The sequence below is a fragment of the Mastigoproctus giganteus genome, chromosome 3 (genome assembly GCF_048544385.1).
Source record: "Mastigoproctus giganteus isolate SK-2022 chromosome 3, ASM4854438v1, whole genome shotgun sequence".
In the NCBI taxonomy this organism is placed as follows: Eukaryota; Metazoa; Arthropoda; class Arachnida; order Uropygi; family Thelyphonidae; genus Mastigoproctus; species Mastigoproctus giganteus.
This window is the reverse complement of record NC_143577.1, coordinates 5,682,587-5,695,210: the sequence shown is the minus strand read 5'-3', so window position 1 is coordinate 5,695,210 and position 12,624 is coordinate 5,682,587. Positions and strand designations below refer to the sequence as shown.

Below are 12,624 nucleotides of genomic sequence, written 5' to 3'. Positions count from 1 at the left end.
CATTTGCACTTTTCCAATCCAAGGGAATCTCCCCAGAGTCTAGTGATGCTCGCATAATTAGCCTCAATGGTTCAATGCACTCGCTTGCCGCCTCTCTTAAGATTATAGGGTATATTCCATCACCTCCAGGAGCCTTACTGGTCTGTAGGCTCGAATGTTTTTTCATTAAATAATCTTGCGAAATTTCAATATCATTAATTACATATTTTTTAACTTCGCTCCCACAATTTCCCATTGCCACAAAAGGCTTTTCATTTGTAAATATCAATGCAAAATAACTGTTGAGTTCATCTGCAACGGCAGCTGGTGTATTTATTACTATCCCCTTTCCCTTACGTAAAGGTCCGATCTGGTTTGTCCTGCTCTTCTTGGCATTTATATATGTGAAGAATTCTTTATCCCCCCTCTTTGCTCTGTTTGCTAGTGATTTCTCATAAACTGCCTTTGCCTGTCAAACCTTTTCTGTGGCTCTATTACAGATCATCTTGTAGCTGTTATAGGCTTCAGTACTTTTTATTGCTCTGTAACCTTTCCATGCCACCTTTTTCTGCTCAAGTAATGTGGCAACTTCACTATTCATCCAACTTGGAACCCTTCTCGTGGAGTATTTTTTTAATGGTATATACGCATTCAAGGCATCTGTGATTAATGTTTTAAAAGCGTACCACAGTTTAATTGTATTCATTCTCAGCGCGATATCTACCCAGTTAATAGAGGCCATGTAGTACCTTAAGGCATCGTAATTTCCTTTTCTGAAATTAAAACCCATTCCTTTGCCTTTTACTTCTGCTACCTCTCTCGTCATCATCCACTGTAGAACTCCGTTATCACTTCCTGCTACTGGTTCCTCTACTGTCAGCCCTGTTATGTCATCTGATTCATGTGTGATGATGAGGTCTAGGATATTCTTTTCTCTAGTACTTTCCCTGACATGTTGATACAAATAACAGTCATCTAGTTGATTTAAAAATTTTGTTCCCCATGTCGAGTTTCCTTCCCATTTACTCCAATCAATTAGAGGCAAATTGAAATCACCCATAATAAGGCATTGACGCTTACTTGCCCATTCCATTTGCATGTAGAGGCTTTTGTCATAATCTTCACAATCACCTGGTCTATAGATTACTCCTACTCGCATTACACCTTTGTTTCCAACTATCTCACACCATACAGACTCTATACTAGCATGTGAAATGTCTGAATCCTGGAAAGCTATCATCGCACTCAGGCTGCTTCTGATAAGAAGCATTACCCCACCACCCCTTCTATCTACTCTATCCTTCCTAAATACATTATACAAGCCGTACTGAAACTCATCATCCCCAATTTCCAGGTGGCACCACGTCTCTGTAAGCCCTATTATGTCCGCGTTACTGGTTTTAACCAGCAGTTCGAATTCGCTCATTTTATTGACGACACTTCTAACGTTACTGTATAAACAATTAAGATTTACTGTTCTTGTATATTTAACAACCCTAACACAACCCTTGAAGTTTTTTAGGCTTTCTTCCCTGATATTAGTTACCCGCTCACGTGAAACGTCTTTGCCCCCAGAACATCTAGATAATACGTCCAGTTGGGGTAACAGATAAGAACTCTTAAGGTATGTGCAAGAGTTACATTGACCAATATTATCAGATAAACACATGTCAGTATTACCCACATCCCCCCCCTAACTAGCAGTTTCCCTGAACCTTTAAGGTATCCTCAATAATACTGGCAAAAACTTTTGCACCACCTTTGTTTAAGTGTATCCCGTCTCTACAAAACAAATCCCTTCTACCTACAAGTGTGGGCCATGCTGATAGAAATTTACCCCCTAAAGCCTTGCAGATTCCTTCAAGTCTTGAGTTAATCCACAAGGCTCTTAACATATAATCCCTCCTATCGTGTCTGGGCAGAATTGCAGACACACAGACATTATGGCCTAGCTCGCGACATTTCCTCAGCATGGTCCTGTATTTTTCCAACAAATCGTCAGATCGTGTACATTTAATATCATTTGTCCCCACATGAATAATAATATTTTCTTTACCCCCTTTAAAATCTGACAATCTGTTGGTGACATCATCAATAGTTGCTCCCGGCAGACATACCCTGGTTCTGCTCCACCTATCTTTATTACAAAAAATATTCCCCGTTTCCCTGACAATGGAGTCTCCTAATAAAACAATGTCCTTTTTAACCAGAGTAGTTTGCACTGGGTTTTTCTGTTTCGAGGCTCGAATCGGGTGTGCATCACTTGGTAGATTGCTGGAGTTTTGAGTTCCTGACGAGCTCCCAGATGCATTATTTTCGAGGGAAAGCACTCGTTTTTTCAGGGACTCAAATTGTTCCATCAGTGCACCAAATTGTAATTTAAGATCGGTGCACTCCTTACATCGATCACAAAGAAAAGAATCCCCAGGTGAGGTAGGATTAGTCACCAGTATACATTCATAATTTAATTATATCTCGTAAATATATCTCAAGGCCACACCTTGAGTACTGTATACAGGTCTGGAGGCCTCATTTCAAGAAGGATGTAGAGCTGCTGGAACGAGTACAGAGAAGGGCAACAAGATTAGTGAATGGAACAAAGGGTTGCTCTTACGAAGAAAGGCTTAAGTTTTGCAAATTACAGAGCCTGGAGACTAGGCATCGCCGAGGTGATCTGATAGAGGTGTACAAGGCTTTGAATGGCTTGAGCATGCTCAATGCCGATGGGATTCTTCCTTTTGCTCAGAATAATCACCTGAGAGGGCATAAATTCAAATTGAGGAAGGACGGATGTCGGATAGATGTGCGGAAATTCGCCTTTAGCCAGCGGGCAGTTGGTTTGTGGAATAGACTTCCATCGCTTGTTGTTGAAGTTGATAGCCTAAACAAATTTAAGGCTCAGCTGGACAGGTATTTCGAACGAATTGAGGGGTGAAATGGGAGTAGTGGTTGTTTTTTTTTTTTTTTTTTTTTTTGGCTGATGCTGAATAAGCTTGCTTTCTTGCATCATATGCCTCTACTAATGCTAATGCTAATGCTAATTAATATGATAAGACTATTACTCATTCTCAGATTCACTACCACCACCCAGATGGCACTGTTTAGAAGCTTATTGACTTACTCATTGGTGAGTGGGCAGGTACCCTGCTGTAATAGTGACAACCCAGTTATGAAGTAAAACTCCACAATATGAGAGATGCTTGATGATGTGCATAGTTTAATCTTAATATATTTCTTGACTAAATGTCTAAGAATATAACTCGTTGTGAAGGTATTCACAATACGAGATATAATTAAATGATGCATGCATACTACCTGGGTAGTAGAAATAATGGAAGTGTGTTATCCATGCATAAACAGCCTTTTCAACTTTTTAAATGATTTTTATTTTTAAACCAATGGATTGGTCAGTACTGCTCTATACAATGGTCACCATGTTCACCTGGCCTCATACTAAGATTATCCAGGATATACCCTGGCTGTATTCTCTGCATGCAAAGTCTGAAAGACTGCACTTAGTTTAGTGGAGTTGATGACCCAGGTATGAATCAACATAAGCAGGGTTTGAGGTGCAGCATCCATGTCACAATGAGGAATGCTGCCCCTCCTGTGTTGCCAGACAGTACTAGGTAGTAGATGACTCTCATCATCCAGCACAATATCACTTTGCTTATTAGAGGCTTGAATTAATCCATTACATCATCATCATCAGCCATTTTCAATCCACTGCAGGATGAAGGCCTCTCCAGCAACTTTCCAGTTCCTTCTGTTTTGAGCACTGGCCATCCATTTACTACCCAAAAACTCATGAATTTCATCTATCCATCTCCAACTTTGTCTTCCAGGTTTTCTTCTAGCTCCTGTTGGATACCATTCTGTTATTTTCTTAGTCCATCTGTCATCATGTCTTCGAGCTATGTGTCCTGCCCAAGACCATTTTAGTTCTTTAGTTTTGATAAGAATGTCCTTTACTTGAGTTTGCTATCTAATCCATGTGTTTCTCTTCTTATCTAACAGTCTGATTCCCAATATAATTCGTTCCATTCTTCGTTGTGTAGTTCTTAGCTTCTCTTCCATTCTTTTGGTGAGTGCCCAAGTTTCACTTCCATAAGTCATGGTGGGGAGTATACATTGATTCATTATTTTACGTTTCAGACAAACTGGGATATTGCTCTTCAGTATGTGACTATATTTCTTGAATGCTATCCATCCAAAATTTATTCTTCTCTTGACTTCCAGCCATTTATCATTATTACAGCTAATAACTTGTCCCAGATAAGTATATGACTCCACCTTTTCAATTACTGCTCCTTCAATCATTATTTCCCTTTCCGTGGCATACTTGTTCATCATTACTTTTGTTTTAGCCATATTCATCTTTAGTCCAAAATGCTTACTAACTGTGCATAACTGATTAAGATTTTCCTCTAATTCTTTGGGATCGTGGCTTATAACCACAATGTCATCTGCAAATCGTAAATGGTTTAGGTACTCTCCGTTCACATTGACTCCTTTCTGCGACCAGTCTAATCTTCTGAAAGCTTCCTCAAGGGCAGCAGTAAACAGCTTTGGAGATATTGTGTCTCCTTGTCGAACTCCTTTCTCGATTTTAAATTTGCTACTGTCTTTGTCTAGTCTAATAAAGGAGGTAGCACTCTCATATATTTTCTTCAAAATCATAATATATGGGGTATCTATGCCTTGTCTTTCCAGTGCCCAAAACATTGCCTTATGCTGTATGGAGTCAAATGCCTTTTCATAATCCACAAATGCCAGGTATAATGGTGTTTTATATTCATTTGCTTTCTCCATTAGCTGTGATATTACATGAAGGTGATCCATAGTTGAGAATCCATTGACCACGCTGTGTCAAAAAAATTAGCATTAAAAGAGGGAGACTATAAATAAGACCATGTTGTATATATTTATACAACAGTTGTATATACTTATACAGTCATATACTTATCTGGGACAAGTTATTAGCTGTAATAATGATAAATGGCTGGAAGTCAAGAGAAGAATAAATTTTGGATGGATAGCATTCAAGAAATATAGTCACATACTAAAGAGCAATATCCCAGTTTGTCTGAAACGTAAAATAATGAGTCAATGTATAATCCATTACAACATGGTCTTATTTACAGTCTCCCTCTTTTAATGCTAATTTTTTTGAGAGCGTGGTCAATCCTATGAAGTGCCATGCATTTTTAAACATCTATAACTGTTTAAAACATTTCCATCTTATATCACTTTTCTAAGGACTCCAGTAGGAATAAAGCTGGATATAAATGCACACCTCCTCTTCCTCTTGATTTCTGGTTTTAGTAGAGAGATGAACAGACTAAATTCTAGGAATTGTTTATGGTCAGTTTTTTTCCTTCATAGAAATCATTTCTTTTGAAATTACATTTTTTTATTTTGTATTTAACTCTAAAGCTTTGAAGTAGAAAGACTGTTCTTTACAGACAGTGTCTAGCAAGTTATTGTTGCATTTACTCTCTTCACTTACTTTTTTTAAATTTTAACATTATTTGTTCCTTTTCCTTGCTGTGCAATAACCAGTGTCATTTGTGTGTGTTTGTTCAACATGGAATCAAAAAATTTCATTAATGAACGAATTATTATTATTATTTATTATGTTGATACTACATTTATTATATTTATAAATACTAAAATTATATTTAGTTTATTTTAATAAAATCTTTTTCAAATTTGTCATTCTTTTTAATAGCATACAAAAAAAAGTTCGAAGATGCCAAAAAAAAAAAAAAAAAAGCAAGACAGTACAGTCAGTTCTGCTATAATGCTGTACATGTGTTCCTAAAAATCTCTGTGTATTAAAAACAACAGGGCTTATGGGAAAAATAGGGATTGGGGCAGAGCACCCAAAAAAAAATGTTCAGTGTGGTAAGTAAAACACTAAAAAAAAGTTAGAAACCCAATAAAATTGCTAACACAGGTTTAAAAATCTTAAAATTCTAATAAATAAATAAATATTAAGTAAATATAGCACTTTATCTTGACAAGATACCGTGTATTGGTTGGAGACTATGTACGCTTATGTACATAGCTTAATTAATGCTGTAATATATGTATACTAATTGATATTTCTGTTCACTTACTTTTTTTTTTTTTTTTTTTTTTTGGATTGTAAAATTTAAAACAGCAAAAAAGATAAGCAAATTGAATAAGTGAAATATGGAGTAACTAGTTTAAGAAGCTTCAAAAATAGGAATGAAGAGAAGATTCTGAAAATTTATTTATGTTTTTTATATGATTGAAGATTTCATTGAAGGGGAAACGCATTTCACCATAATAACGCAAAAACCTACAGAATTCCAGCTATTGGTATTATCATAAATGCAATAAGATCAAGCTTACTACCTGTTTATAATTATATTGCACTAACAGAAAAGCCCAATAAACTGGGAACTGCAAATTGTTTTTATTGTTTCATGGTAGTGACCTCCATAAATATGCTCCTCTGCTCACGCCTCACGAAATTTCTGTTTGAAAGGAAAAATGTGAGCTCCTGAAAACATGATTAGGCTACAATATACCTGTGAATACAGCGAATGACAACAGTGTGTCTCCGACTGATACAACTACAGTAAATGGGAAATATAGCTGTCACACATTTGACGTTTTTTTAAGCTTCATAAACTTGTATATATTGCTGCGCAGGTCACTACATTCAGCTTGGTGCTGGGTTTTGCATCCACCTGGTGTTACTTACAGATGAAATCACGCATGAGCCAATGTGAAAATCGCATTATATCAGTCGTGCTGGAGCAAATGCGCATTGCGAAAATGCACATTATAGCAGAACTGACTGTAATTAGAAGTATGCATGTTTCACTTACATATTAACAACAAAAAAAAAAAAAACCTGAAAAACCGTGGTATCTAGCAAAATATGAAAACCAGTCCTGAAAAAGGGATCCTGCTTATAATGCTCTTATAATGCAAATCCCATTGAAAGTGTCTAAATATGACTAAAGCTAAAACTGGGTAAAATAAATGCAGTAAAGTATAAAAATTAGTACTTTCCTTGACCTCAAATAATCTCATAGCTGAGAAAACAAAAAAGGAGTTAAAATCAGAAAACAAAAAAGGGCTAAAATCAGAAATACAAGTATAGTCAGTTTTCACTAAGGTAAACTGGGTTTGTAACACTGGTTCCTTTAGTAGGGCACTGGAAGAAGAAGGGTTTAAGCCAAAGAGAAAGTATGGTAAAATAACAGACGTATGGGAAGGGAAATAGGGAACTGAAAAAGAAAGTAATAAAAAATAAACATATAGCTAAAATGATCAGGACAGTAAACCATTATAAAAATATATCTACTTTATACAGTATCAAAACTAATCAGGTAAGGTAACCACTGAAACACGGATATGACATATAGTCGGGTACTATATTTTAGACAACAGACCACATTGCAGTGTTGGATGGGATGATAAATGGAACAACAAATATGGAGATGATGTGGCTACCATCAGGTTGCTACATCATCCTCCAATCCTCCCTTGCATCTGTGTTATTTTACTGTACTTTTCTTTAGATTACTTTTTTTTCTTCTTCCTGGACACTATTTAAGGTATGGATGTTATTTTATTTTATATTTTAGCAAAAACTCCAAGCAAGAGAGGTATTAGAACCTATAGTACTTAGTACTTTTTTTTTTACTTTACCATGCATGTTGAGAAGACAAAAGACAATACTTGTTAACATTAGACTTGAATTTCTGTAGATTGTAATTTTCAGGAAATATGAATGAAGGGAGGTTGTTCCAGAAAACTAAAGTTGAATGAATAAATGAGGTAGAAGAAAAGTTGAATCTGTGAGTTTGAAGTTGGACAGTAAAAGGTTGTTGAGTGGTTGCGGGATATGCTCGGACTGGTTTGGAAGAGAGAGAGAGAGAGAGAGAGAGAGAGAGAGAGAGAAGGAATTATTGAAGCCAATTCAGAAGAACAGTGCCCATGGAAGTATCTATAGAAAAAGCATGCAGCAGAAACAAAATGTCTGTGAGACAGAGAGCAGAGAGGCTTTGTTAGAGAGGAGTCATTAATCTAACCATGGACCCAGTTTACTCAGGTAAAAACTGACTGTACTTCCATTTTCACCTCTGTTTTTTTGCTTTCTAATTCTTATTTTACACTTCAAAGCTATTAGATTACTTGAGGAGAGGAAAATATTTTTTATATTTTGTTGAAAGCACAGCTAAGCAGATAGCATTCCTTAATTCTCTGGAATAATGGTACTCCATTTCACATTATTTTATTTCTATTCTTATTCACAACTTTCCATCTGCCTTGGTTTGATTTCATTATGCCTTACAATTATAAATTCCATCCTTTTAGTATTTGACATATCTTAGCCTTAATTATTGAAACCTTTTAGTTTCACAAGATTAAGTTTAAGCTTTTCCAGTAAATAATTTTTCCTTGGTTAAAAACTTTCTTACATTTAGAGAGAGAGAGAGAGAGAGAGAGAGAGAAATAAGAGACAGAATTTTGGTGTGAGATAGAAATTTGGTTCCTTACCCCAGAATAAAAATATCAATGTATGTATTATTGCCTTATGTGCCATGATATTTGCAACACCTTGTGCATTTCACCCTCAGCATATCTTTAGTTAGTGTTGAATTTATAAAACGTTTAAATATTTCAATTGGGTTATCACACAGATGTCCAATTTCTGTACTTTGCAGCTCTTTTTTTCAGCAGGTCCATAATAAATAAATAAATCTTTATTGTGAAGTAGAATTACAGCACAATATCCCATCACGGTGATGAGCGCCAGGGGTTAATCTGACTGAAATGCAGTTTCTAAATCTGAATGCCAATACTCAACGCAGAATGTGTTTAATCATTGTTTATACAGTTAAAAAATCACTTTTTGTCTCTACTGAAGATCTGGTATATCCAGTGCCGGCCCCAAAATTTGCGGGGCCCTGTTCAAGAATTACTTGCCGGCCGTGTTTGCTATTTCCTTACCACCAGAAGTTAAAAACAATACAGATATTATTGAAGGTGAGTATGATGTAAAAATTACATTTTTAAATAACATCCTATTTCAATATCAAACGAAACATACATATTGAGAAAGAAGTATACACTGTACTTCTAGCAATTGCTCTTGGAGTGACGATAATGGGTACCTAGACATTAAGATGGCAGTAGGCTTGTTGATATAAATGCAGAAAAGACGTGGATAATATTATTATTTAGACCATTTGAGTGCGCGGCCCTGTTCGACAGAACTGGTTGAGCATGCTTGTGGCCGGCCCTGGGTATATCATTGATAGAACATCATGTGTTCTTTTCTTTACACTGCTAAGAGAAATTTATTCCACATCCTTGTAACTAGTATGGTGATTATGAATTACTGTTCTTCCACACTGTTTATAAAAGGCCTGGCATGATCCATTCGAAACAGAAGGATTTTTTTTTTTTTAGTCTTGAGTTGCTTAGTTTCAGATGAGAGTCGCAAGATTTTTACCTCTTGGATACTCAGGTTTTCCATGCAATCAAACAATAAAATACATGCAACTGACAGTTTCAGATGAGAGTTGCAAGGTTTTACCTCTCGAATAATTCATCAGATTTCTCATCTCACAAAATATGCAATCAAACCATAAAATACATGCAACTGACAGAAAAGACACAAGAACTAAGATATCATGGCCTTAGCTCTCTCAGTTCTGGATTTGGTATTACTAATATCATTATATCTATCTATCATTCTTGTGACTTTGGCATTGTTTCAATATGAGGTTTTTATGCAATATTGAGAGCATCTATTTACTGATGGAGAGGCAGAATTTTAGTGCTATGTGAATAATTTATGGTAATCATTTCAAGTAGAGTATCTTATGTTATTCACTATGATTTAATAGTAATAAGTGTTTTATACGTTTATGATATGTTGCAATAGCAACACTTCATAAACCTATAATTGGATGCTTAAAATTACTTAAATTATATACTATACTTAAAATTAATTGGATGCATTATGATGACAGTATTACATTTATATTATATTGTGTTTATATTTCTTATAGACTGATATGGTAATGACACGGCTTCGTTTGGGAGAATTTTTAAATAGTGTTCACAGCGGCATAGAAATTAGCCTTGTAACCTTTTCCACTTCAAGTGAACAATTAATTAACCTTCAGAAAACACCCCTGTTGGAGAGTAATGTTAATGATGCTGTTTTGAAGATAGCCATAAATACAACCAACTCTGTGGATTTAATGTCTGGACTGGAAGAGGTTTGTTTCACAGAATGCACCAGTGTATAGAATATTTTGATTTGTAGTAAAATCTCATTACAATGAACCTCTTGGGAATATGTTAATCATTTTATTGTAATGAAATTGTAATAATTTTATTGTAATGAAATTTTATTGTAAATAAAATTAAATTTTATTATAATGAAATTGCTGAAAATTATTTTGAAAGAACTACTATTTATTTAAATAAATTCTGTTGTATTTAATATATAGAAGTATAATTATGTTTGCATAATTATACCTAAATATTGACTTTCAAAGCAATAATAAATAAATAAAATAAAATAACAAAACAAGTATTATAAAGTAAAAATTAGCATTAGCATTAGTAGAGGCACATGATGCAAGAAAGCAAGCTTATGCAGCATCAGCCAAAAAAAAAAAAAAAAAAAAAACTCTATTTACGCCTCCATTCATTCAAAATATCTGTCAGGCTCAGCCTTAAATATATTTAGGCTATCAACTTCCACAACAAAAGATGGAAGTCTGTTCCACCAACCAACTACCCCTAAGACCCCTGGTTAAAGGCAAATTTCTGCACATCTACCTTACAGCTGTCTTTTCTCAATTTGAATTTATGCCCTCTCAGGTGATTATTCTGAGCAAGAGGAAGAATCCCATCAGCATTGAGTATGCTCAAACCATTCAAGGTTTTATACACCTCAATCAGATCACCTCGCAGATGCCTAGTCTCCAAACACTGTAATCTGCAAAACTTAAGCCTTTCTTTGTAAGAGCAACCCTTTGTTCCATTCACTAATCTTGTTGCCCTTCACTGTATTCATTTCAACAGCTCCAAATACTTTTTAAAATGAGGCCTCCAGACCTGTATACAGTACTCAAGGTGTGGCCTGACCATTTCATTATACAAGAGGATAATCACCTCCTTATCCCTGCTAGAAAAATTCCTGTACATCATTAACAAGACACCATGAGCTACTCTTGCAGACCGTCTGCACTGCTCAGAAAACTTCACATTAGCATTAGCATTAGTAGAGGCATTTGATGCAAGAAAGCAAGCTTATGCAGCATCAGCCAAAAAAAAAAAAAAAAAAAAAAACCACTTCCACTTCACCCCTCTGTTCGTTCAAAATACCTGTCCAGCTGAGCCTTAAACTTATTTAGGCTATCAACCTCCACCACAAGGGATGGAAGTCTGTTCCACCAACCAACCACCCGCTGGCTAAAGGCAAATTTCCGCACGTCTATCCTACATCTGTCTTTCCTCAATTTGAATTTATGCCCTCTCAGGTGATTTTTCTGAGCTAGAGGAAGAATTCCATCAGCATTGAGCATGCTTAAACCATTCAAGGCTTTATACACCTCTATCAGATCACCTCGCTGGTGCCTAGTCTCCAGACACTGTAATTTGCAAAACTTAAGCCTTTCTTCGTAAGAGCACCCGTTTGTTCCATTCACTAATCTTGTTGCCCTTCTCTGTACTCGTTCCAGCAGCTCTACATCCTTCTTGAAATGAGGCCTCCAGACCTGTATACAGTACTCTAGGTGTGGCCTGACCATCGCCTTATACAATGGAATAATCACCTCCTTATCCCTGCTGGAAAAATTCCTGTATACCATTGACAATACTCCATGAGCTACTCTTGCAGCCCATCTGCACTGCTCAGAGAACTTCATATCTGCCTGCACAACCACCCCCAAGTCCCTTTCATTCTCTACCACTGTCAGTGTTGTACCACAGAGTTGATACGTTGCTCTGGGGTTGCTGTTTCCCATGTGTAGTACTTTACATTTGTCAATGTTAACCTTCATTTGCCACCTCTCAGCCCATCTGCTCAACCTTTCCAGATCCTGTTGCAGCAGCATAGTGTCAGTAGTGTCCTTGACAACCCTGCCAACCTTTGTATCGTCTGCAAACTTGGACATTAAGCCCGATATACCATCATCAATGTCATTTATAAATACAGAAAACAATAATGGACCCAACACTGAGCCCTGAGGGACTCCACTAATAACATCAGTCCACGATGAGCAGTGTCCATTGATTACCACTCTCTGTCTTCTCCCCCTCAACCACCCCTTTATCCATAGCAGCAATTTGCCTCCAATATCACACTGCTCCAATTTGTGTAGCAGTCTTCCATGTGCAACAGTATCAAAAGCCTTTCTAAGATCCAAGTATATAATATCAAAGTTATTCCCTGCATCCAGTTCTTTTGTGACTGCATCATAGTATCCAATCAAGTTGGTCAGGCAAGACTTCCCCTTAACAAAACCATGCTGTGTCTGAGCTATAACTGAAGTCTTGTCTAAATGATCCTGCAGTGCTTCTTTAACCAGTGCCTCCATTAATTTTCCTGGAACAGAAGTTAAGCTCACAGGTCTA

At 36.3% G+C, this 12,624-nt stretch overlaps 1 protein-coding gene across 1 annotated transcript in view; it reads left to right on the top strand.

Moving 5' to 3' along the window:
* Nucleotides 1–12,624, top strand: part of LOC150087629 (calcium-activated chloride channel regulator 2-like) — an 85,144-nt gene that overhangs the window by 33,137 nt on the left and 39,383 nt on the right. The window contains exon 6 of the mRNA XM_090369834.1: nt 10,044–10,256. Coding sequence (XP_090225960.1) covers nt 10,044–10,256 — 213 coding nt within the window. The remainder of the gene's footprint in view (nt 1–10,043; nt 10,257–12,624) is intronic.